We start from the raw sequence: 26,288 nt of genomic DNA on the forward strand, positions 1-26,288 counted from the left end.
CATTAGAGAGAACAATAGAATTTGAGAGTCCTATAAAATACAATCTCAATGAACAACATGAAAGCAAAATGATTCTCTAACTCATTGTCTTAGAAAAAGAAACTTTAAGACAAATCCATGAATATATGTTCCAGCAATCTGAACTTTCATTTGGGGTCATGTAATGTCTTTGTGCAATTTTAAAGGTTTACAGTTTGAGCATTGTACTGCCTATATGCAAACACTATTCTATCCTTCCTTCCTTCCTTTGCCCTTAACTCCTGGTGGACTCGTTGGGGCGCTGTCATGACAAGCTTTGCACCAGTCTGTTCCATCTGTCGTGGTTGTGTGCCAGAGCGAATGTTCTCCCTGTCCATTCTTTAATGTTGTCCATCCATCTTTTCCTCTGTCTACCTCTCCTTCTTTTCCCCTCCACAGTTCCTCGTAGAACGGTCTTTGCAAGGCCACTGGATCTTGTTACATGGCCGTACCATCTCAGCTTTCTTTTCTTCACCGTTGTGAGAAGGTCTTCATGGGGGCCAGTGTGGTGCTGGATGGTCTTGCGGACCTGCTTGTTTGTGATGTGGTCCAAGTATGAGATGCCCAAGATGTTGCGATAGCATCTCATTTCCAATGCCTGTATCTTCCTCTGTAGCTCTGCTGTGAGGGTCCATGTCTCACATGCGTACAGGAAGATGGAGAATACCAATGCATGCAGGAGTCTGATCTTGTACTTCATGGTGATCTTGCTATCCCTCCATATTGTCTTGAGTTTGGATAGTGCAGTCATTGTCTTTGCGGTTCTTGCCAGAACTTCTGGTCTTGATCCTTCATCACTGGTGATTGCCCCCAGGTATTTGAACTGCTGCACTGTCTCAAGTTTCTGACCATGGACTGAGATGTCTGTTGTGATGGCACCGTTGGCATTTGCCATGAGCTTGGTTTTCTCAGCACTTATTTCCGTTCCAAACTTTGTGGAGGCTCTGTCAAGATGGCTGACCAGGTTGGCCAGTTCGTCCTCTTTTCCTGCAATGTCATCAGCAAATCTTACGTTTGTGATGTTCTATTCTATGTGTTTGTGCAATTCATCTTCTGTCTATATGGGAATATTTGGCTATTTTATTCATGATAGTTATAGATACATGATGGATTTTTGATGGATTTGGACCAAACTCTATTCTCTGATCTGCTGTAGATATGAAGGACTATCAGCTAGTTACCTGGTCACGTGACCAAACACTGCGGATGTGGCGGATTGATACGCAGTTACACAAGGTAAGTGGTGTTGCACTTCTTCAGATAGGGTAAATTGACCCAGTCACCACTGTCAACCATCCCTTTAACTTAACAATAAATGGCAGCTCCCTTGGTGTAGAAAGTGTTCAGAAAGTAGTTTTACAAATGTTGAAGGGTCATACCAGGTTTCTCTATTGGCAAGATTGACATTAGGGTCTTGACTTTATATTGCATTTCTTTGCTTCACTGGAGGGGAAAAAAAATCATAGGTGATAGTAGGCAAGCAAATTCCATTTTAGGTTCAGTTGTTTGAATACAAGTTTGATGTCAGTGTCACTTCTCTATGAATGTTTTATCAGTTCATTACTAACGAGACATGAAGCCACAGACTGAAATTGAAATTGGTTGTACATAGTAAGCTAAGTTATCACCCAATGCTTATGCATTAGGTTATATTGAACATATTGTATGGCTTATTTAATAGTTGGAATGTAATGACAAGTTTAAGTGATGTCAGTACTCTATAAAGGAAATCCTAAGTGATTATGCCTATTAAAGCTTTCCACATAAACATAATGATGGAGTAACATATAGCTATAAAGTATCATCTGTGTCTTTAATGGTATCACCCATGCCTCTGCTAGTTGCTGGTAAGTTCATGTCCCACTTCAAGGACTTGAGCACAATTGAGGCAGAGACTACAGTTCAGTACTGACACAATTCTACGTTTTTGGAGGTGCAATCTCTGAATGAGTTGATAAATCGTAGCTCTAAGTGCTTCCTTAAGTAGACATAAAACATCACATAACACTACTTCGAATAAGAGTTAAGTGAATTATTCCAGATGTCTTGGCCAAAATTTATTCGATAAAAAATATCTGGCTATTATTAGATAGTTGTTCATAGGGGATTGCCTTATTTAGCAATTGAAATGAGTAGGTGGTGGGTTAGCAGGCTTTGATTATGTGGCATTTGTAATGTGGAGTCTATAGTTATATGTTTTACTGGTTGAGTTTTCAATGCAACTTCCACAGAATGAGGTCTTGATCAGCTATTTTGTTCCAGCTCTGTGCAAATGACATGTCGGATGGGGAAGAATTAATTGATGGTGTTTCCCTGCTCCCAGAGACAGACAAATCCTTTCATTCACAGGATACAGATCCTCATCCAACAATAAATCATGTGAGCGAGGAGGATGAAGGTAAAGTAGTCGCTATCTTCTAATTGGACTTCTCAATTCTATGCCTGTTTCTGTCAACTACAGCCTCACACATTGGAAAATGGAAAGATGAAAACTAAAAGTTAACACTAAAACTGGTTAAGAATATTAGACTCTAGTCTGTATAATTTCCTGATCCTATCTGAACCATTCTTGATCTCCAATTATTTGCCATTGTTATCCAGATGTGTCCTTTGTATACTATCAATTGGAAGTACAAATGTGTTGTTTTGTATTGGAAGGACAGCAGAATGCGAGATTTTAAAATATTTGTCTTATTTTGCTGTAGTTTAGTCATCTTCTAGCCTTTTGGCTATCTTGAGTCTGGTTCTGGTTGCTGGCCAGTGATAATATAGAAACATAGAAAATAGGTGCAGGAGTAGGCCATTTGGCCCTTCGAGCCTGCACTGCCATTCAGTATGATCATGGCTGATCATCCAACTCGGAACCCTGTACCAGCCTTCCCTCCATACCCCCTGATCCCTTTAGCCACAAAGGCCATATCTAACTCCCTCTTAAATATAGCCAATGAACTGGCCTCAACTATTTCCTGTGGCATATAAAACTGAGGAAGAAATACCAACTAACTTACTAGTTAATACTATTGAATTAGAGTATTTTTAATCTTGATATTTTACTGTGCATGTGTCTGCATTGTCTGCCTTTCAATAAACACAGCATGCCTACATATATCAGTCTCAACCTGCAGGGGCATCATGTTTGGAATTTAAAAAGTGATGTATCTTTGCTGCACTGATTAATTTACAATGTGATTGGCTGCAGTGGCTTACTAAAAGTTCTGGATAATGAGCTGACCTTGTAGCAGCTATGATAATGAGCAATCATCATGTTGGTATTTTATAATCTATATTGGAGTTTTAACATACAGAGGGTGGAAAAGCTGATCTAGGTGCACTGTCTTCTCAGCCTTTTTTGATCAGTGCAGTTTACATGTTTTAAAATTTAAAAGCCAAATTAAGAAAAGGAAAAGTTAAAAATGGATTTCTGCAGGTATTTTATTTCTTGATCATGTCCTGAGCATCGTTCCCTTGCACTGTGCACTTGGAAGATTTGTATCTATATTTGATACTTGTTTCTCTTGCCAGTATTTAGAACATTAATTTTACACTTAATAGTTGGTTTTGGTGGTCATTTTAAGCATCTATATAAGGATTATAAGGGTTTACTTGTGAATTTGAGAGGTAGGAATATTTCAGTAATAAAACTTACCAAGTGAATTTCTACTTTATGTTTATGGGCTGTCTACCATAGGCATTCATTCTTTATCTTCCTTTCGAATTAAGGCACAAGTCTTGCTCACATTTCTCTTCCACTGCATTTTACGAATGAGGCATTACTGTTCCATGCTGTTGGTCACCATTTTTGTTCTCAGCCTACTCATTTGTGTTTCTTTAATGAGTTATATGCATTGTTTTGGACTATAGTAACTCTGCATATCCCTTTACTTCAGCGCTGAGGGAAGATTTTCATAATCATGCAACCATCAGTTCTAAACCAGATTACCTTGGACTACCGCAGACATTGCAACAAGAATTCTCATTGGTTAATCTGCAAATCCGCAATGTGATGGTAGATGAGGTATGATTGAAAGCATTGATTCATTGCAGTAGTGATTGGGCTGACTTCTGATCTTCCCATGCCCGACTCAATCTCAAGCAATAGTTCTTAAAATCTCATATGACAAGAATATATCTATTTTAAAGAAGTTGAAGAGTTAAAAAAAAATTATTTTCCTTTTATTTTGAATTGTATGTGTTATTAGTACAAAATAAATAAGACACTAATGGAAGTACACCTTATTAGACATACCTGCAGAGTGCTCACTATTTTAAAGAATAAGTCTGTGGACAAGTCTTTTTAAGAATTAGATTTTGAATTTAGAAGTTTAGACAGATCATGGTTTAGAGGAAGGTTCATGTTTGTTTACATTCTCCTTTCTCTTCACCTTCACATTCTGATTCCCTGACTCTTGTTAAGGATAGCAGTTGTTTTAATCAAATGGCTTCTGGAAATAAGGATGCAGAATGTGCTGTGTATATTCATATTTGGGCTTCTTCAAGTTCTGAGTTACAATGAACTTTTAATTTCCAATTTTAATGAAAAATTTCCCTTCAAGAGTGGTGTAAGGCATATTCCATTTTAGGTATTAAAATTTTCATGAATGCCGTTTTTTGATTGTTATAATTTTAATCTTTATTTATGTTGGACAAATAATAGTGTTACAATGTTTCTTGTGGGTACAGATGGATGCTATAAATCGCAATTGCACAGTCTCGGTGCATTGTGGTAATCTACGAGTGAAGATGGTTGTGATATTTCCAGTACAGTACCCAAACAACGCTGCTCCTTCTTTCCAGTTTGTAAACCCCACCACCATCAGTTCCAGCATGAAGACTAAACTCCTAAAGGTAAATCAAGGGTGAAAATTAGTTAATTTCACAGGGACTGCCAGTAGGTTCCTATATTCCATGCCACCCACTTCTAAATGAAGAATATTTTGTGAAACAGTTGTTAATACATGTTTTAACTTGTATACCATTCAAATGCAAAGTTAAGTTGAGTTTCTGTATCCATTTCTGATGGATTAGATGAAGTGTATGGAGCTTTCCTGGTATTCTATCATCACAAAACAGCTTCATCTCTGTACTTTATCACATTATTTGAGGGCTTTGCTGATCACCAAATGGCTGCTTTTGCATATAAGCAATCAAGGTAATTCATTGCAAGTAAAATAGAGTCAAAGAGTCAAAGAAAAGTACAGCACAGAAATAGGCCCTTCAGCCCATCTAGTCCATGCCGAATGATTTAAACACTCTACTCCCTTCGACCTGCAATGGGAACAAAGCCTACCATCGTGTACCCACCCAAACGCCTACCATCATGTCCTATGCAAACTCCTACCATCATGTACCCATCCAAACTCCTACCATCATGTACCCATCCAAACTCCTACCATCATGTACCTACCCAGACTCCTACCATCATGTACCCACCCAAACGCCTACCATCATGTCCTATGCAAACTCCTACCATCATGTACCCATCCAAACTCCTACCATCATGTACCCATCCAAACTCCTACCATCATGTACCCATCCAAACTCCTACCATCATGTCCTATGCAAACTCCTACCATCATGTACCTACCCAGACTCCTACCATCATGTACCCATCCAAACTCCTACCATCATGTACCTACCCAGACTCCTACCATCATGTACCTACCCAAACTCCTACCATCATGTACCTACCCAGACTCCTACCATCATGTACCCACCCAAACGCCTACCATCATGTCCTATGCAAACTCCTACCATCATGTACCCATCCAAACTCCTACCATCATGTACCCATCCAAACTCCTACCATCATGTACCCATCCAAACTCCTACCATCATGTACCTACCCAGACTCCTACCTATCCAAATTTCTTTTAAATATTGAAATTGAGCTCACATGCACCACTTGTCTGGCGGCTCATTCCACAATCTCACAACCCTCTGGGTGAAGGAGTTTCCCCTCAAGTTTCCCTTTTCACCTTTTCCCCTTAACACTCTAGTCGTAGTTCCATCCAACATTAGTGGAAAAAGCCTGCTTGCATTTGCCCTATCTAGAGCCCCCATTATTTTGTATACCTCTATCAAATCTCCTCTCAATCTTCTACATTTCAAGGAATAAAGTCTTAACCTATTCAGTCTTTCCTTGTAACTCAGATCTTCCAGCCCTAGCAACATAGCAACATCCTTGTAAATTTTCTCTGTACTCTTTCAACCTTGTTTACATATTTTCTGTAGGTAGGTGACCAAAACTGCACACAATGCTCCAATTTAGGCCTCCCTCATGTCTTGTACAGCTTCAACATAACAACACGCCTCCTGTACTCAATACTTTAATTTATGAAGGCCAATGTGCCAGAAGGTTTCTTTATGACCCTGTGATGCCACCTTCATTGAATTATGGACCTGTATTCCCAGATCTCTTTGTTCTACCATACTCCTCAGTGCCCTACCATTCACTGTGTAAGACCTACCCTGTTTGGTCCTACTGAAGTGCAATACCTCACACTTGCCTGAATTAAACTTCATCTGCCACTTTTCCAGCTGGTCTAGATCCCACTACAAGCCATGTTAGCCTTTCTCACTGTCCACTGCACCCCCAATCTTGCTGTCATCTGCAAATTTGCTGATCCAGTTAACCAGATTATCATCCAGATTGTTGATATAGATGACAAATATCAACGGACCCAGCACTGATCCCTGTGGCACACCACTAGTCACAAGCCTCCAGTAAGAGAGGGAGCCATTTACCACCACTCTGACTTCCTCCACAAAGCCACTGTCCAGTACAATTTACTACCTCATCTTGAATGCTGAGCAGCTGAACTTCTTGACCAACCTCCCATGTGGGACCTTGGCAAATGCTTTGCTGAAGTCAATGTAGACAACATCCACTGCTCTGTCTTTACCCAGTTTTCTGGTAACTTCCTTGATAAACTGTAAGATTGGATAGATATGGCCTACCATGTATGAAGCCATGCTGACTATCCTTAATCAGTCCATGTCTATCCAAATACTTATATGTCCGGTGTCTCAGAGTACCTTCCAATAACTTTACCACTACTGATGTCAGGCTTCAAGTTTACTTTCTGAACCTTTCTAGAACGGTGGAACAACATTGGCAACCTACCAGTCCTCTGGTACCTCACTTGTTGCCAAGGATAATATCTCTGCTGGGGCTCCGGCAATTTCTGCATTTGCCTCCCACAGGGTCCAATTGAACACCTTGTCAGGTCCTTGGGATTTAGCCATCCTAATTTACCTCAGGACAGAAACACCTTCTCCTCTGAAATTTGTATAGGGTCCATGATATTGATGGCACTTTGCCTCACTTCTGTAGACTGTGCTCTTAACAAATCTGCAGAATCCCTTTAGATTATCTTTTATCTTGTTGCTAGAGCAGCCTCATGTCTTTTAGGCCTCCTTGTTTCTTTATTAAGTGTTCTCTTGCATTTCTTGTACTTCATAAGTGCCTCATGTGTTCTCACCTGCCTATTCCTGCTATGTACCTCCTTTTTTTATGTTAACCAGGGCCTCAATACCTCTTGAAAATAAGGTTCCCTACCCCTGTTATCTTTGCCTTTTATTCTGACAGGCACATACAAGCTTTGTACTCTCAAAATTTCACTTTTGAAGACCTCCCACTTACCAAGTACACCTTTGTCAGAATATAGCCTGTCCCAATCCATACTTGCCAGATCCTTTCTGATACCATCTAAATTGGCCTTTCTCCAATTTAGAATCTCAATCTGTGGACCAAACCTATCTTTTTGCCTCACTAGACGAGATCTCCAGTTTCCTGTATCCCACACGTGGAGTGTAACTACCTCTCTTCGTGTCCTGTTTATCACCACCTCAGCCTCCCGAATGATCTGGAGTTCATCCAGTTCCAGCACCAACTCCTTAATGCAGTTTGTTAGAAGCTACAGCTGGATGCACTTCTCACAGGTGTAGTCGTCAGGGACACTGGAGGTCTCCCTGCCTTCCCATATCCCGCATGAGGTGCATTCAACTATCCTGCCTGGCATCTTGAGTAGACAATGACGTGTTATGTAAATACTTGTTAGTGTGTGTACATTACTGGCCGTGCATCGTAGGTGTTTGAAGTGGCATATCTGTGGTTGATTTCGTGTGTGTGTTTTCATACATCTTGCCTGTGTAGTGTTTATTGTATTTGCCACTACCTCTCATTTTCTTTCTTTATTTTTGTCACTGTTAGTGATGATTATGTTGTGTATTTTGTGCGTCTCTGAGGAACTACACAACAAAGTATGTTATTCTATGCAAGTGAGTATCTGTGTGTTGTCTTGTATGCCATAGGCATGATCTGCGCAGTTCTTGTGCTCCACTGTGAATTTTATAAGCATGTTAATTTTTGCGACAGATTCTGAAGGACACATCTCTCCAGAAGGTAAAGCGAAATCAGAACTGCTTGGAACCCTGTCTACGCCAGCTGGTGTCCAGCCTGGAAGCCATTGTGGTCAGTGCACTTTGTGTTATATCATTGTTCATTATTGTATGGTAGATAAAATTCTTTAATGCTTTCAAATTCAAAGTAGCTGGGTGCAGTTGTGTGTGAGACAGTGTCACAGAATGAAAAATTTCACAGAATTAGAACGATACAGCATTTGCACCAATCCTATATTATTCCCATTGTTGCCCACATATTTTCATCAACTTTCCCCAGATTCTTCTACTCACCTTCAAACCTACTATTACCTACCCATGTACATCAGTTCTAAAGGGACATCTGTCTGCACTTGTGACAATACTAAACGGATTTACCAAAATTAGGAGCAACCAAAAGTGACCAATCAACCTGCCAATCTGCTCATATTAAAGGGTCATGGCCAAAAACATCAACTGTTTATTCCCCACTGTAAATGCTGCCTGACTTGCTGAGTTCCTCCAGCACTTTGTTTGTGTTGCTCAAGGTTTCCAGCATCTGGGAGGAAACCTGAGCACCCAGAAATAACCCAGATGGACACAGGGAAATGTGCAAGTGTCACACAGATAAGGCACAAAGTCAGGATTGATTGTTGGACTCTGGTGCTGTGAAGATAAGCCACAGTGCTGTTCTAATATTGAGGATAAATTGCCCCACTTCAGTTCTGTAGGCTGAGATGTGTTTGTTAAGACATCAGTGGGATCTACATGTTATGCCATATGTGGGTCAGGAGTTACTTAATGGAGGGAGGGGGTAAAGCCCTTCCTACCATTGAGCACATCTACATGGAGCACGTCAAAGGAAATCAGCATACATCAGGGACCCCACCACCCAGGTCTTGCTTTCTTCTTGCTGTTGCCATCAGGAAGAAGGTATAGGAGCCTCAGGACTCACACTACCAGGTTCAGGACAGTTATTACCCTTCAACCATCAGGCTCCTGAACCAGAGACGATGATTTCACTCAACTTCACTTGCCCTGTTACTGAAAAGTTCCCATAACTTAAGAACTCACTTTCAAGGACTCTTTTTGATATTTACTGCTTATTTATTTATTGTTGTTATTATTTTTTTTATTTGCACAATTTGTTGTCTTTTGCACACTAGTTGTATGCCCAGCTGGTGCATTCTTTCATTGATTTCTGTTATGGTTAATGGATTTATTGAGTATTCCTGCAAAAATGAATGGTAACCTATATGTACTTTGATAATAAATTTACTTTGAACTTTGGTTTGATTGGTGAGAAATACATGCTTGCTTCCTCTTTTTGCTCCAATCAAAGAGATTCAAGGTGCTTAGTATGTTCCTGGATGCTCCTTCTCCATTTTGAGGTGTCAAAATCTAACATCCTTATTGTATTGTGGGATTTCCTGGACCTTGACACCTCAAAATGGAGAAGGAAGTGTCTGGGTCCAATATGTTGACTGTTTGTTCCACTTCATAGATGCTGCCTGATCAGAAAAAAGACCTCAAGAATGCTCACAAAGCCTCCTCAAAATAAAATCTAGCATCCTTATTGTATTGTGGGATTTCCTGGACCTTATTTTGAGGAGGCTTTGTGAGCATTCTTGAGGTCTTTTTTCTGCCCTTTTGGAAATATCTTTATGTGATTAAGCTTGAGTGGAGTGCCTGTTTCAGGACTCCGGTGTCAGTTATCCAGATGCATAGTCCACTTCCAGAACTGCCAAATGTAATGGAGTTCCAGTGGTGTTTGACTTGGGAGAGGACGCCTATCCTGCTGATGGATATGAAGAATTTGTGGAGATGGTGTTGATCTGACTTTTCCAGTATCTTGAAATATTTGCTTTTGAAAGTCCATGTTTCTGAAGTGCACAGACGGATAGGGATCAGTGCTTCCAAATAGACATGAGCATAGTGTTAGATTTGAGATTTTGATCTTAGAGCATTCAATGATCGAATTGTATATAGATGATGTCGATGTTGGTGCACCATTGGATGCTGAGTTCCAAGTTATTGTTGACTCTCTCACTGGACTTATGAGAGAATAGACTTTGCTCTAAACATCTATCAACCTGCCTTCTATATACAGCAACATCTTCCAACAATAATGATCCAAAATGAGATGTTGGAAAATATAGTTCTTATTTCATATCTCAGGGCAACTTCTCATGAAGGTAAACATATGATGAAATTCTTCTGAAACCAGAGTTTGAAGATCAGGATATCAAGTCTGGCAGTGACAGATCATTGATGCTTTACTGTAGGTTGAGCCTTTACAATATATCAGTCTAGGTCACCTCTAACCTGACGGCATGAACTTCGATTTTTCTAACTTCCGGTAATTACTCTCTCCTTCCCCTTGTCTTTTTCCATTCCCTATTCTGGCTTCCCTCTTACCCCTTCTCTTCTCCTCATCTGCCCGTCACCACTCTGGTGCCCTTTTTTCTTCCCTTTCTCCCATGGTCCACGCACCTCTCATATCAGATTCCTTCTTCAGCCCTTTACATCTTCTACCTATCATCTCCCATCTTCACACTTCATCGCCCATCCCCACCTTCTTCCTCACTTGGTTTCATCTATCACTTGCCAGCTTGTACTACTTCTCCTGCTCTCCCCACCTTATTTTGGCTTCTGCCCCCTTCCTTGCCAGTCCCAATGAAGTATCTGGGTCCAATATGTTGACTGTTTGTTCCACTTCATAGATGCTACCTGATCTGCTGAGTTCCTTCAGCTTTTTGTGTGTGTTGCTCTGGATTTCCAGAATCTGCAGAATCTCTTGTGTTTATGATTAAATCATGGGCCTGTTTTCTGCCTTTTGTTGTTGTAAAAGAATCACATTTGTGCCAGAGTACTGAGTTCTCTTAATGTTTTCTCTTAGTGGATAGCATCAGAATTATCTTTGTGAACATTTTGTCTGTGAAACTTAACAGTTTCCAGTTTGGTTGGCATATAATATCAGCAGGAGTACAATGATATTTCTGAAATGTATCATTTTATTTGTTTTGGTATTTGTAGAAATAAAAATGTTCATTTATAAGAACTAAATAGAAACTGCAAGAGTAGTGTTTTCTTGTTAGATGACTGTCATTGTAACTATGTTCTTTAACTCCTAGAATCAGGACACCAGTGGCTCTGCTAACTCACAGAATCCATTTGTCATTGGAAACTCTGTGACTCCGCCACTGCCAACTTTCCCACGAGTCACGAACACGTATGGTTCCTATCAAGATGCAAACATTCCTTTTCCTCGCACTTCTGGAGCACGCTTCTGTGGAGCTGGTTAGTGAGGATTTAAGGGCAGCACTGTGAATTCAAACTCAATAGAGCATGAATTTAAAATGAAAGGAAATTTTAAATGGGATTTGAAGAGAAAGTTTTATACACAGAGGATGGTTGGTATTTGGAATTTGCCCCCAGAGAAGGTGCTAGAATTAGGTACAATCACTATATTTAAGAAGTATTTAAACAGATATTTTAAGAAAAGGCAAGGCATAGGAGCATTATGGACCTATTTTGAGCAAATGGGATTACAGTAGAGGTGGGGAAAAAGATCTGCATGGATGTAGTGGGCCGGAGGGCCCACTTCTCTACTGTGACATGTTTCAGATTATCAAAAGAAGTGCAGTTTCCATCTGTTGTAGCCTTACTTGTAGCCTTACTGTGAGGAGATTGATAAGCTTTCAACATCTTGCTATCCAACTGGTATACACCGTAAATGCAAGGGTTTACTGTACCTCCTGATACATCAGTTTTTGCATAATAAGAGTGTTCTTTGGCAATCTAACCTCTTTATTAGTTAGGGGAAACTTATTTTCACATTTACAAAAAATAGACTAATGCTTGCCTGTCAAAAATTCCCAAGCTGTCAGATGATTGGTGATTTCTGTGGGACCTCCTAGCTGAACAGGTCAGGAAAGGAGAAGCAAATAAGTATGGAGAAATTTGTCAAAATAAGGATAAAAGTAATGTAATTTCAGTCTGTTGTTAGCTGCATGTTGGTCCAAATTCAAATCTTGACAAAATTAAGTGGATTTATGTTGTTTAGGTTATCTTGTATACTTCATGAGACCAATGACTCTTCATCGGACTGTGTCTCCAACAGAACCCACACCCAGGTAAAGAAGGATTAATATCATTAGCAACCTTAAATTTCAGTCATTTATTTCAGTGAATGAATCCTTGAACTTTTATTGTTGCAGATTAGAATCAGTCAGTTGTAATGATAGGATCTGTTCCAGAGGTGCTGTTTTCTCTAAGAACTTCTAATAGCACTGAACCTCAAAGTGACATGTGTTTGAAAGGTCAGACACAGAGAGGCTAAACAAGCTGCCCAAACTACAAAAACAGTCTGTGGGTGATTAAGACAAGAAATGCTAGAATGAGTCCTAAAAAAAATCATTTTTTTCATGTTCATCAGATTAGAAGTGAATAAATGATGCAGAGGGAAGTACCTTGAGAGAGGAGATGATAATCACGAAAGGAAGTTGCCAGTGAGAAACGAGTGCCCTGTGTGCATTCCTCACTGTTGGGAGCCCTGTAGCTAAATGTCTATTCCAGTTAGAAATTCATAAACTATTTCCAGCAGAAAATGAAAGGTTCTCATTTTGCTATTAGAATTACTCTTGAATTCTGCAATAAGGCAGTGAGCAATAAAGTGTTATTTGTGGCATACATGAACGGAAGCAGCCTGCAGGGATCCTGAGGTGAGGTTTCTGAGAGTGCTTGTGATTTTGATTTTCAATTAGGGGTTCAATCCAGGCTGTTTGGTTTGATTGCAAGTGCCTACAATATTTTCTGATATGTTATATTTGACACTGCCTTGCTAATTGCTGCATTGAAAAGTCAAGAATAGCCCTACTGGCAAAGATAGATTGTTTTCTATTTTTGGTGAATATAACTTTAGCGTTCCCTGGAAGAGAGACAAAATGCCCAAAGCTGTAGTCATTTATGGAGGGTTCTGTTGTCCTTACACATAGTTACCTCGCTTTTTTTCTGCAATAGGATATCTAAGAGTTGTATGTGAATGCATTTGCTTCATTCAATATGAGTAAACCCATTGATAAAGGCAGAGCAGTGGATGTGGTACATATGGATTTTAGTAAGGTAGTTGTCAAGGTTCCCGATGGTAGACTCAAGAAGTCAGGAAGCATGGGATCCAGGGAAACTTGACTGTGGATTCAGAATCTACTTGTCCACAGAAAGCAAAGGGTGGTAGTAGATGGAGGATATTCTGTCTGGAGGTCAGTGACTTGTGGTGTTCTGGGACCCTTGCTTTTGGGGATTTTTATAAATGACATGGATGAGGAAGTGAAGGATGGCTTAATAAGTTTGCAGATGACACGGAGGTTGTTGTAGTTTACAATGGGACCTTGATAGGATGCAGAGCTGGGCTGAGAAGTGCAGATGGAGATCATTCTGGAAAAGTGTGAAGTAATTTACTTTGGAAAGTCAAACTAGTAGGCAGAATGCAGGGTTAAAGGCAGGATTCTTAGCAGTGTGAAGGAACAGAGGGATCTCGGGGTTCACATACATAGATCCCTCAGAGTTGCAGCTTAAGTTGATAGGGTGGTTAAGAAGGCATATTGTGTGTTGGCCTTCATTTGTTAGGGTTTGAACTGAAGAAATGTTGCAGCTCTTAAAAAATTCGGTTTAGACCACACTTGGAATATTGTGTTTTGCTCTGGTCACTTCATTATAGGAAGGAAGTGGAAGCTTTAGAGAGAGTGCAGAGGAGATTTACCAGGATGCTGCCTGGATTAGATGGCATATCTTATGAAGATAGGTTGAGTGGGCTTGGGCTTTTCTCTTAGGAGAGAAGGAGGATGGGAGGTGACTTGATAGAGGTGTACAAGGTGATAAGGGGCATACGGGTTAGATTGGAGAGCCAGAAACATTTTCACAGGGCAGAAATGGCTAAAACAAGGGGGCATAAGTTTAAGGTGTTTGGAGGAAAGAATTAGGGAGATCTCAGGTAGTTTTTTTATACACAGAGAGTGGTGGTTTTGTGGAATGTGCTGCCAGGGATGGTGGTAGAGGCAGATACATTGGGGACATTTAAGAGACTCTTTAGATAGGCACATGGATGAAAGAAAAATGGTGGGCTATGTGGGAGAGAAGGGTTAGATTGATCTTGGAGTAGGTTAAAGGATCAATACAACATTGAGGACTGAAGGATCTGTACTGTGCTGTATTCCGTGCTCTATGTTCAGTAAGGCTGTTGTCTATGCAAGGTTCTTCAGAAGCCTATGCAGGACCCTCTGTCCCCCTAGGGGTACTCCATTCTACTATCATCTTATTTATGCATTTGTTCTTTGCCAACACTGTCCTTTAGCTAAAAGAGTGTTGGTTGCTTTGTTTGTAATACATTAAGGACTTCCTTCTAACGTCAGAACTGTGAGGAAAGTGCTCCACAATTGTGAAATTTGACCTGTTAATGCCTGACTCTGAAAGACAAAAGCATTACATGTGAAAGGTTGCTATTGCTGTTTTGGAGTAGATTTCATAGATTTTATGATTTTTTTTTGTAGTGGAGCTTTTTGAAGTAGTATGGGGGATATTGTTAATGTTGAGATAAAGCTGGGAGAACAGGGCATTTCTTTCTGGACATTACACTTTTATCAGCTAATCCTATGGCTGTTCTTCAGGCCAAAAATGCTTATTTCTTCAATCTTGTACCTGTGCCAACGGCCAAGATCTCTTTCAAGATGCAATTTATTGATTTAAATGCTGCTCATTACAGAATTTCGTATTTTATGTTTAGGTCACTCTCAGCACTCTCTGCATATCACAGTGGAGGAATCACCCCAATGAAGATCCGTACAGAGTCACAGAGTAACTTGAGATTATATAGTGGAAGTCCAACCCGCAGTGAAAAGGAGCTGGTGTCCATTAGCTCCTTCTATTACAAGGAGCGAGTGAGTAAATAACTATCTGTGACCAGTCACACAATTTATTACTTACTGCCTTTATTTCAACCATTCTCTGCTAAGGCCTTGTAGAGCAAGAGTTTCACACAATGTGGAACTTAATGTGCACTGCGTGATGATACTTCAGTGTCACATGACTGAGCTGTGTGCTGCTGTAGCTGGCTGTTCTGCTTCTCAGAGTTTCCTTGCTAGGTTGGTTTTATAATCATCTCCCAGTTAGTGACTCATTCTTTTATGTTTGTTTCTCCAGTTCTGAAGTCTCAGCAAGCCAGTTGCTATACTATAAATGCATTTAGATGAGTAACAAGCCATGTTTAAGAAAAGAAAAGTGATGTAATGGAATTTTTTTGATTTAAAACCATTATACATCCTGAAAAAGATAATTAGTCAAAATCAGATAAAAATGGCAAATTGTGTTTTAAAGTTATGCCCTCAATTAATAACCAGACCATGGTCTATTAGTTGATACATGTCAATGTTCTTTATTTTTAACAGATTGAAGATTGAACTGCTGCTTTGGTCAGTGGCATGCCAGCACAAATGAGGGCTTATTATTTTTGTGGCTTTTGATTTGAATCAGAGGCACTCTAGGCAACTCCCTAAATTAGATGTTCTGTGTGAGAACTTTCTTGTCTTTGATAATTACACTCAAGTCAACTTTGCTTTTCTAAACCTCTCTCGTAGGACTAGTGGTTTTCAATTACTTGACTGGTGTGAACAATTCATTTGGTGTTAGCTCTGCATTAATGTTGTGATTGGGAGTTCCTGGCCTAATGCTACATCTTGGATGTGACAACAGGAGAGATTATTGATTGCAGATGCATGGTAGTTACAATTTGTTTATACGTGCACAGTGTGTTAAACAAATATTGTTTCTCTTCCCGTTGTAGCACTTGTTGTGCTGTTATCCATTGCCTGCTTTAGTATTGTGTGAACTGGGTTGACTTCCCCTTAACCCTCTTTTAATCCTTAACCTGGATACTCATGCTTGTTTGGATGCTTTCATTTACAGCCTCACTGCTACTCATTTGACCTCCACTTCCTGCTTGTGTATATGTTGAATGACATCTAAAAGAATCCCAAAGTGCTTACGCAGGATATGTTTTGGTGAGCTGACATATTACAAATCTGACTGGCAGTATCACATGGAGTTTATAAACTAAACCTCCAATATTCCAATGTAGGAAAACAATTAACCATTCAGGGTGCAAAGTGAATAAAGGAGATGTTTGTATTCATGCATGGGATATGTCTGTCATTGGCAGGACCAGGATTTTATGCCCATTTCTGATTGCCCTGAGGGGTAGCTGTGATCTTCCATCTTGGACAGCTTTGCACCCTGCTCTGTGGTGAATTGTAGTGTTGAACTCCAGGAATACAGGTGATGGTGAAGAATTAATCTTGTATTTCCAAGTCAAGACGATGAGTGACTTGGAGAGGAACTTGGAATTAGTGGCATTGCCAGACAGTTGTGGCCTTAGGATATTGGCATGGGAGTTTATTTAGAAACTTCAGCACTTACCTGCAAATTTTTGATCTCCTTGCATTATATCTGAGTAAAATCTCATCACACTTTCTGTGTCTTATGGCTTTAGGTAGTTCGATGATAGCCACATTATTTACGTTGCTAGCCCAGTTAAGTTTCTGTTCAGATATGATCCCAAAAATATTAATAGTGGGGGATTTGATGATGACATTGCCAATAAATATCAAGAGAAGCATTCAGAGTTTCTGTCTGAATGTTAGCTTGACATTTATGAGCTCAAGGTGGAAATCAGTTGCTTCATTATCTGAGAAATTGTGAACGGAATTGAGTACTACATTCTTCGGTGCTGATCTTGCAATTGAGAGAAGATGGTTGATGATGCAGCTGAAGATGGTTAGTCCAAGGAGACTGCTCCACCATTAATGTTGTGGGACTAAGATGATTAATCCCAAAATATTGCAGCCATCTTGTTTAGAAACAGGAATGCCTTCAGCCAGTGAAGAACTTTCCTTTTGATCTCTGTTGGCATCTTCATGTCACACTGTCACACTGAGTCAGATTCTGCAGTTGTATGAAGAACAGTTACTTTTACTTTGTCTCAGGAAATCAGCTTCTTTTATTTGGAACAACACTACACTGCGGTCTGGAGCAAACTAAGGATCTGTTAGCACTGTTGCAGAAATCTTCATGAGTGAAAGCAAACCGATGGGGTTCATATTTGCCCAACATTTAGGATTTGGAACATTGATGGCCAACTTTCTATCATCAAGTAAATGCCAGTCTCTGATTTTCGTGGAATGATGTGGCTAGAAGTAAGCCATGGACATTAGAAATAGATTGCTGTAAAGGCTCGGAGGTTTTGCTGAATCCTGTGCATATAGAGTGAGTGAATCAAGTTTATCAGAGACTGAAACCTGTGATGTGGGACCTTGGTAAGAGTCACAGATGGGCCATTAACTTTGTCCTTTTGGCTGAAGATTTTTATAAGCACCAGCCATCTGTACTCTCTTGCTTGGCCCTGCTATTGTTAAGGATGGGAATGTTTATGCAATTTTCTTAATCTATGTTTTTCATGATGGATATAATAGGACCACAGTGCTTTGATCTAAGCTGTGTATAATGAAATCATTTATCTCCATCTGTACCTTGCAGCTTCCACTGATTAGCCTCATCAGGTTAGCACTTAATTTTATCTATGTCTGATGCTGCTCATGGCATAAATTTCTATGCTACACGTTGAATCAATATTGCCCCCTGCCCCCCCGAATTTGATCATAGTTGTAGGCTGATGGATATACTGGGCCGTGCAATTACAAGGTGTGGTGTAATACTGTTGTTGTTGATAGCTCAGTGTCAGTGGATGCCTCATTTTGAACTGCTGATTCATTTGTCAGTCTATTCTGTTTGTTACACTGGTGGTGATATGCTATACACTGGGGAGCGTAGGCTCATTGTTAGACAGTCTCCATAAGGACTGTAAAGCAGTTACATTTGACAGATATATGGTACATCAATGATTGGTAGATTAGAGTAGATATTTATTATTTTTGTTCATTCACTCACTTGTTTGTTGTGAGTCCAATCTGTCAATTCTGTCCTTGATGCTGGACATTAAAAAAAAAACACCTGTGGTATATTTTAAGCCCTGGTACTTGCATTATTCTTCCAAGTTGATTACAGTATAAAGGGACAGTGATTCAACAATTGATGGAGAAGAATGGGTGGTAATACGGTAATAACCTGATTTCCTTTGCTGAAGCTTGAAACACTTTCGGGTCTGGAGTCCACAAGAAATCCCAACTTGTATCAAATTGTACAATTCTTTGCCACCAATTTGGTAAATCTCTTCTCCTGAGGCAAGTTTTGAGCTGGTATGATGACGGAAATACCAAGAAAGTTGGCTGAAAATAATGATTCTGTGAATATCTCTCTGTTGCGTAGTTGGCCAGGCTCTCTTTCCGCAGTAATCACAATTTTGGGAGAAGTCCCCAGGTGCAGGGGAGATGTTTATAAGGTTTGCTAGTCTGAATATGCCTTTATCTTGGCACAATTGATGGTGTGGAATGGTCCCTTCATTTTTATTCTTGTTAACAAGAACATGTAGTGTCTCAGGTGAGTGAAGTTGTGGGGTGTGAGCATTTAGTACAGGTGTCAGTGGTTAGTAAATTTCACACAATGTCTTTGAAGTCTGGTCTGCTCTAAGTTCATCCATCTCTCCTGGGAACATTTTAATGGAAGATAGAGTGTGGCTGCTTCAAGCTTGTTGTGCAAGTGAAACTTCAATTCTGGAAACATCAGTTGACTGATGAACTTACCTTCATGCTGCTTCATAGTCTTAGTTGTACAGCATGGGTCTTGATTTTCTATAGATTAGAAACTGACCTATGTTGTTTTTTATAGCTACCTTCTCCCTGAGTGACACTTTGAAGTTTATCTTTTCCATATGTTTCATTTATTTTGTGTGTCTGTGTGCGTGTGTGTGTGTGTGTGTGTGTGTGTGTGTGTGTGTGTGTGTGTTTTCCTTCCTGTTGAGTTATTTTTTTTATTTTCTTGGTGTTTCTCCTTTATGTTTTGGCGATGTTCATACTTGCAGATGTCTCCTCTCTCCAACTGGCGGCGCTGGTCCATTCAAGCCACTAATGAGTTCCCGGTACTGTGCACATTACCAACCTGCATTTGCACCTTTGTGACTCTGGGATGGCCAGTTGCCCTCTATCGAGTAACAATTCACCAACAGCCAGCTCTTTCTGCAGGACGAGGATTGGATATTTTTTGTTCAGCCACCAAAAGCTGCAATCTCCTGCTGGATGGTTGCAAGTTAACAATGTATGCTAGCCTAAAGGACCATATAGAGACTCCTTACATTTGAATGAATCCAGACAGAAAGGATCAGTGGACTATCCAGTTGTAATAGGTTCCAGAGCTGAGCTAATATACTTAACTGAGATCTACAGTTATGAGTTCCTTAATAACAAGTACATAGGAAGCCTCGGTTGTGATTTTATTTTTTTTTCCTTCTCAATCCCAAGGATGTGAAGGACAATTGTAACATTTTAGCTTCAAGTTAAAGATCACTTATTTCAATATGATTGAAAATTCTTAGTTGTTCTGAATGGAATGAGATAAGGTGCAGCTGGCCATCCCACTCTTGGGCAGTTCGAAACAACCCCTGCTTTTCACACTAATGTTTTTCCCTTTGTATGAATTTAATTCCACTAGATAGTTACTATGAGTAAGTAACTGCATGATATGCATGCTGCTGACTGAGCTGGGCTTTTATTATAAGTACATTTGTTTAAAGAATACTTTGTTCCATGTGCTCTGGAGCATTTCATAGCTCTGCTATATCAGGGACCGAGTTTTCTTTTGATACCTGCCAAAATTAAATTTGTATTTGAAATCATTCATTCATTCTTTACCCGTGTAAGTGTTCATATGAGCCTTTTACATGCATTTTAGTGAACCTGAGCAGTGATGGAAGTTCAAGGCATTAATATGTGTGTGAAGCTGCATATTCACCATGTTAGTACTTGCTATCAACTGATGACAAACCAAGACCAATGGGGAAAATTCATCCTCCTTGTTGTGTATATTGTGAAGAGTTCACAAAAGTGTTCCACAAATGCTTTTAAAGCTTTGATTCACTAGGAAATTACTTGGCTGTATTGAATCCAAATCATTTATTGCTATTGCTGTAAAGAAACAAAATCTTAATTTGTTTTTCACTCAAACCTACCACTTTGGTTCTTATGTTCAATTTGATGTCTGAAGAACAAGAAACAAACTGCTGGAAGAACTCCGTGGTCAAGCAGCATCTGTAGAGGAAAAGAGATGGTTGATATTTTGGGTCAAGACCCTGCATCACGACTGAGGGTGTAGAAGGAAGTTAGCCAATGTATAGAGGTGAGGAGGAGGGTAGAGATAGAGGCTGGTAGGTGATAAGTGGAAACAAAGGAAGGATGGGGGTGGTGGAATTAGGCAAATGGAACTGGGAGAGGGAGAGGGTAGAGACAGAGTCTTGTAGACGAAATCATATGAGGGAGGTGCATATAGATCTCTCCAGGGTTGTTTAGATCCCTGGATTGTGGTGAGAGAGGAGGTGAAGGGACAAATGTTGCAACTCTTACATTTGCACAGGAAAGTGACCAGGGATGATGAAAGGGGAAAGATTGAGCAGACCAGGGAGTCACAGAGAGTGTTCCCTGTGGAAGAGGGTGCGGGTAGGAGGAAGTTGGGACTGATGGTGGGATCTTGTTGGAGCTGGTAGAAATGGCAAATGATAATACGCTAGGTGTGGAGGCTAGTGATGACTGTTTGAATATCTGTGTATAAAATGTGCTCACATCTGAAAAAGGTTGTCTAGATATTACTTTATATTCCTGTTGGGACTGACTGGAATTACTGAAGCAGAATAATTAGTATCTTAGTTTGTGGCGTGATTCCTGCATTTCATGCAGATTAAGTGTATTAGGCTAGGAATCATTAATAGATCAGTTTCCATGGCTCCAGACCTGTATTGGACTTCAGATACCGGGGGTAATGTTATCAGATATGTATTGACATTTTTCAGGGATCCTGTCAATCTCATTTCCTCTGAAGGTATTGGCTCTCCTCTTTCCACACTGCAGACTCTTGAGTTTCCAAATCAGTTTTTAATGATTCTGCAAGTACAGCTATTTGACAGGCTGAATAATTAAATAATAAAACCTGTACCTGAAACTTTACTTCTTTAAAGATTATACCTGAATAATTTACCTGTTTATATTTAGCTCTACTTTATCCTGATCAGATATCTTCACATTCTTCTTCATTATTCTCCTTCCAAGATGCACTTCATATTTTTCCTTCTCTCTCTTTCTCTCTCTCCTAACTCTATTATTAATTTACACCTCACTCTCTAGAACAGGGGTTCCCAACCATGCCATGGGCTCCTACCATTACCGGGGGGGGGGGCGGTGCGTGGGGTTGGGTCCCCATATCACTTCCTAATTTTTTTGCATATTTCTATAATTTCCTCTCTTTATCTGTTCTGGGATATTAAATGTTTAATCCTGTCTATTTTTGATCCATCTTGCATTCTAAATTTATTCCACACACATGTGATAGGGTGAAAATATGAGATACACTGAAGGCTAATACTGTAGAAGCAAGCATTTAGTGCCACAATATAATTGTGAAGATAGATTCAGGATCAGTCAAATGAGGAATTTGGAATGAGATCTTAGAATAATTGGAATTTCAGGCTCAGCTTGCATAGCAAGGCTCATATGCACTTTTTTTAATGACCACTGAATGATAAAACAACAACTTAGATACAAGGACCATGATTACAGTCCAAGTACACTGTAGAACCACCACTGTGGAATACACACATAAAACCTTCAAGTTCCTGACTCTTTAAGTTAATCAGACAATCCCTACTGATGAAAATCAGCATTTTATTTGTGTACATAGCTTCATCCTTTATAATACTACATTAGTTACCTCTTATTTTCATTTGGATACAATCAGTTTGAATCACTGGGTTTAAATAACTATCTGGTTCAAATAACTACAAATGTTGCACTAATAAAAAGCTGTTAATTGTACTTCAGGCTTCAGCAATGATTTCCTTCTCAAGCTTTGTGAGTAAAAACAAATAGAATATTTCCTTAGTTTGTCATGGACTTTACCTAAATTCTATCAAGAACAAAGTGATTCCTTTTGGCAGATGGACATTGGGCCTGCGAGTCTCAAAAGGAGCATAGCTGACTTCCGCATTTGATCGGATAATTCTGTGGGGCTCTCATTGTGGACAATTTAGTTCATGGAATTTCCAGCATTCAGTCTGCAGTTGCCAATCCAAGAATGAGTACTGAAAGTTCTAGGGGTTTCTCCAGTGGATATTCCATTTAGATTAGAGGCAGGATTGCAAACTTTATTAAAGGTTTCCCTGTAGACAACAAAAGAATACGCAGAATAAAATACATGGGGCTAATTGAGATCCAGAAAATTGTTTTAGCTCTCAGAACTCACAAAGCCCAGGGATATGTTTAATTTTCAATGACTTTAGCATTAATTTCTCAAAATTTAATTTTAATGAGTGTACTGGGATAAAGATGCACCTTCTTCTTCGAACTAATTTTGCAGTTAATGTTGATAAACTTTTTCTGTTCACAGAAATCACGTCGATGGAAAGGAAAGCGAGAAGGGACTGATACAAACAACCGACCAATTAAGGCTGCAGGGAAAGTTATCATCCAGGACATCTCCTGTCTTCTTCCAGTACACAAGTCATTGGGGGAACTGTACATGTAAGTGTCAAAGACATTTATCATTGCATTAACATATAAACCTTCCGGCTAGAACAACTTACATGTACTTCTGGACTTTCCATCACTTTCTCGAGCAGCTGGCGATGGCATTAACTGCTGGCTTTGCCAGCAACATCTACATCCTGAGATTGAATTTCAAAAAAGAATTGTGAATAGATATTCCAATTGCGTGTTTCTTCCTTCACGAGGCACAGTGTTTACCATCCTAATAATTTCAGCCACAATTTTTCTTCCATCTTTCATGACCCAAACTCTGATTTCGAGGTTGAACATTGCACGCAGATATATTACCTCAGTGACAATATTATTATTTTCCTGTTCCATTTCCTTGGATTTTCTTCTGTGTCTCAGTGTCATGTAAACTTTCTGTCCACGTATGCTTAGGCAAGGTGGATGCTGCAATGCAGAACAGGTTTTAGAAAGGCTGTAAATTTCCGTGAAGGATTTCGATATTTGAGACGGATGAAAAAGGATTTAGTGCTTTCCTGGCGTGTATGACACATAAACTCTTCTCGGGCTTCTAGCCGGGTACAGGTGTTGATTTTAATCTACTCAATGATTCAAAGTGGCAAATATTGAGGTGAAATTCTTCCCTGTAGAGGTATTCGTCACTTTGAATCATTGCATAGGTTAAAATCAACATCTGTACCTTGCCGGAAGCCCGAAAAGAGTTTATGCATAAGAGCAAGAGGATAAGACGTGAGAGAATAGGACCAATCAAGTATGACAGTGGAAAAGTGTGTGTGGAACCTGAGGAGTTAGCAGAGATAGTTAATGAATATTTTGCTTCAGTATTCACTACGGAAAAGGATCTTGGCGATAGATAGATAGATATACTTTATTGATCCCGAGGGAAATTGGGTTTCGTTACAGCCGCACCAACCAAGAATAGAGCATAAATATAGCAATACAAAAACCACAAACAATCAAACAACAAAATGCAAACTATACCAGATGGAAAATAAGTCCAGGACCAGTCTATTGGCTCAGAAAATAAGTCCAGGACCAGTCTATTGTAGGGATGACTTAGAGAGGATTGAAAAGCTTGAGCATATAGACATTAAGAGTGGATGTGCCGAAGCTTTTGGAAAGCATCAAGTTGGATAAGTCTCTCGGACCGGATGAGATGTACCCCAGGCCACTGTGGGAGGTGAGGGAGGAGATTGCTGAGCCTCTGGCAATGATCGTTGCATCATCAATGGGGACAGGAGAGGTTCTGGAGGATTGGAGGGTTGCAGATGTTGTTCCCTTATTCAAAAAAGGGAGTAGAAATTATAGACCAGTGAGTCTTACTTCAGTGGTTGGAAAGTTGATGGAAAAGATCCTGAGAGGCAGGATTTATGAACATTTGTAGAGGTATAATATGATAAGGAATAGCTAGCATGACTTCGTGAAAGGCAGGTCGTACCTTACGAGCCTGATTGAATTTTTTGAGGATGTGACTAAACACATTGATGAAGGAGGAGCAGTAGATGTAGTGTATATGGATTTCAGCAAGGCATTTGTTAAGGTACCCCATGCAAGGCTTATTTAGAAAGTAAGGAGGCATGGGATCAGTGGACCTTGTTTTGTGGAGCCAGAATTAGCTTGCGCACAGAAGGCAATGAGTGATTGTAGATGGGTCATATTTTGCATGGAGGTTGACTACCAGTGGTGTGCCTCAGGGATCTGTTCTAGGACCCCTTCTCTTTGTGATTTTTATAAATGACCTGGATGGGGAAGTGGAGGGATGGGTTAGTAAATTTGCTGATGACACAAAGGTTGGGGGTGCTGTGGATAGTGTGGAGGGCTGTCAGTGGTTACAGCGGGACAGTGATAGGATGCAAAACTGGGCTGAGAAGTGGCAGATGGAGTTCAACCCAGATAAGTGTGAGGTAATTCATTTTGGTAGGTCAAATATGATGGCAGAATATAGTATTAGTGGTAAGACTCTTGGCAGTGTGGAGGAACAGAAGGATCTTGGGGTCCGAGTCCATAGGACACTCAAAGCTGCTGTGCAAGTTGACTCTGTGATTAAGAAGGCATACGGAGCATTGGCCTTCATCAACCATGGGATTGAGTTCATGAGCTGAGAGGTAATGTTACAGCTACATTGGACCCTGGTCAGACCCCACTTGGAGCAATGCACTCAGTTTTGGTCACCTCACTACAGGGAAGGATGTGGAAACTATAGAAAGGGTGCAAAGGAGATTTACAAGGATGTTGCCTGGATTGGGAAGCATGCCTTATGAGAATAGGTTGAGGGAACGCGGCCTTTTCTCCTTGGAGCGTCAGAGGATGAGAGGTGACCTGATAGAGATGTACAAGATGATGAGAGGCATTGATTGTGTGGATAGTCAGAGGCTTTTTCCCAGGGCTGAAATGGCTAACACAAGAGGGCACAGTTTTAAGGTGCTTGGAAGTAGGTACAGAGGAAATGTCAAGGGTAATTTTTTTGCGTTGAGTGGTGAGTACATGGAATGGGTTGCCAGAAACGGTGGTGGAGGCAGATACAATAAGGTCTTTTAAGCGGCTCCTGTATAGGTACATGGAGCTGAGAAAAATACAGGGATATGGGTAACCCTAGGTAATTTCTAAAGTAAGTACGTGTTCGGCACAGCATTGTGGGCCGAAGGGCTGTATTGTGTTGTAGGTTTTCTATGTTTCTATGTCATATATGCTGGGAAAGCACTAGATCCCTTTTCATTCACCTCTACGGGGAGGCTGTTCACCACAATATTCGTTGCTTTGAGTTGACACTTGTATTCAGCTAGAAGCCCAAGAAGAGTTTATGTGTTTGAAACAGATGTTTCCCAGATTAACGGATGCCACAATTAAGGAAGACATTTTCATTGTTCCACAAATCAAACAGGTCATCAATGACGGGCAATTTGAAGAACTTCTGGGGGGACCAGAGAAAATTGCATGGAAGACATTCAAGGATGCTCTTGAAAATTTTCTTGACAACTACAGAGCACCAAACTACATGCAGCTAGTTGACAACATGCTTCAAGCATACAAAACCATGAAATACAACATGTCACTAAAGATTCATTTTCTGCATTCTCATTTAGACTTCTTCCCTGCAAACCTTGGCGCTGTCAGTGACAAGCATGGTGAAAGGAACATTGCAGTAATGGAGAAACAGTATCAGGGCAACTGGAA

The 26,288-nt window shown here is 40.1% G+C and overlaps 1 protein-coding gene across 5 annotated transcripts in view; it reads left to right on the forward strand.

The window, feature by feature from the left end:
- The window catches only part of wdr59 (WD repeat domain 59), a 90,852-nt gene that overhangs the window by 27,036 nt on the left and 37,528 nt on the right, over positions 1–26,288 (forward strand). For 4 of the 5 annotated variants that reach the window (XM_072279339.1, XM_072279343.1, XM_072279340.1 and 1 more), the window contains 9 exons: positions 1,175–1,254; positions 2,281–2,416; positions 3,906–4,033; positions 4,699–4,863; positions 8,396–8,491; positions 11,532–11,697; positions 12,464–12,533; positions 15,179–15,332; positions 22,990–23,123. In XM_072279339.1, coding sequence (XP_072135440.1) covers positions 1,175–1,254; positions 2,281–2,416; positions 3,906–4,033; positions 4,699–4,863; positions 8,396–8,491; positions 11,532–11,697; positions 12,464–12,533; positions 15,179–15,332; positions 22,990–23,123 — 1,129 coding nt within the window. Of the gene's footprint in view, positions 1–1,174; positions 1,255–2,280; positions 2,417–3,905; positions 4,034–4,698; positions 4,864–8,395; positions 8,492–11,531; positions 11,698–12,463; positions 12,534–15,178; positions 15,333–19,423; positions 19,481–22,989; positions 23,124–26,288 lie in introns of all 5 variants that reach the window. The other variant, XM_072279344.1, reaches the window with a different exon arrangement.

This window comes from Mobula birostris, chromosome 15, assembly GCF_030028105.1.
Source record: "Mobula birostris isolate sMobBir1 chromosome 15, sMobBir1.hap1, whole genome shotgun sequence".
In the NCBI taxonomy this organism is placed as follows: Eukaryota; Metazoa; Chordata; class Chondrichthyes; order Myliobatiformes; family Myliobatidae; genus Mobula; species Mobula birostris.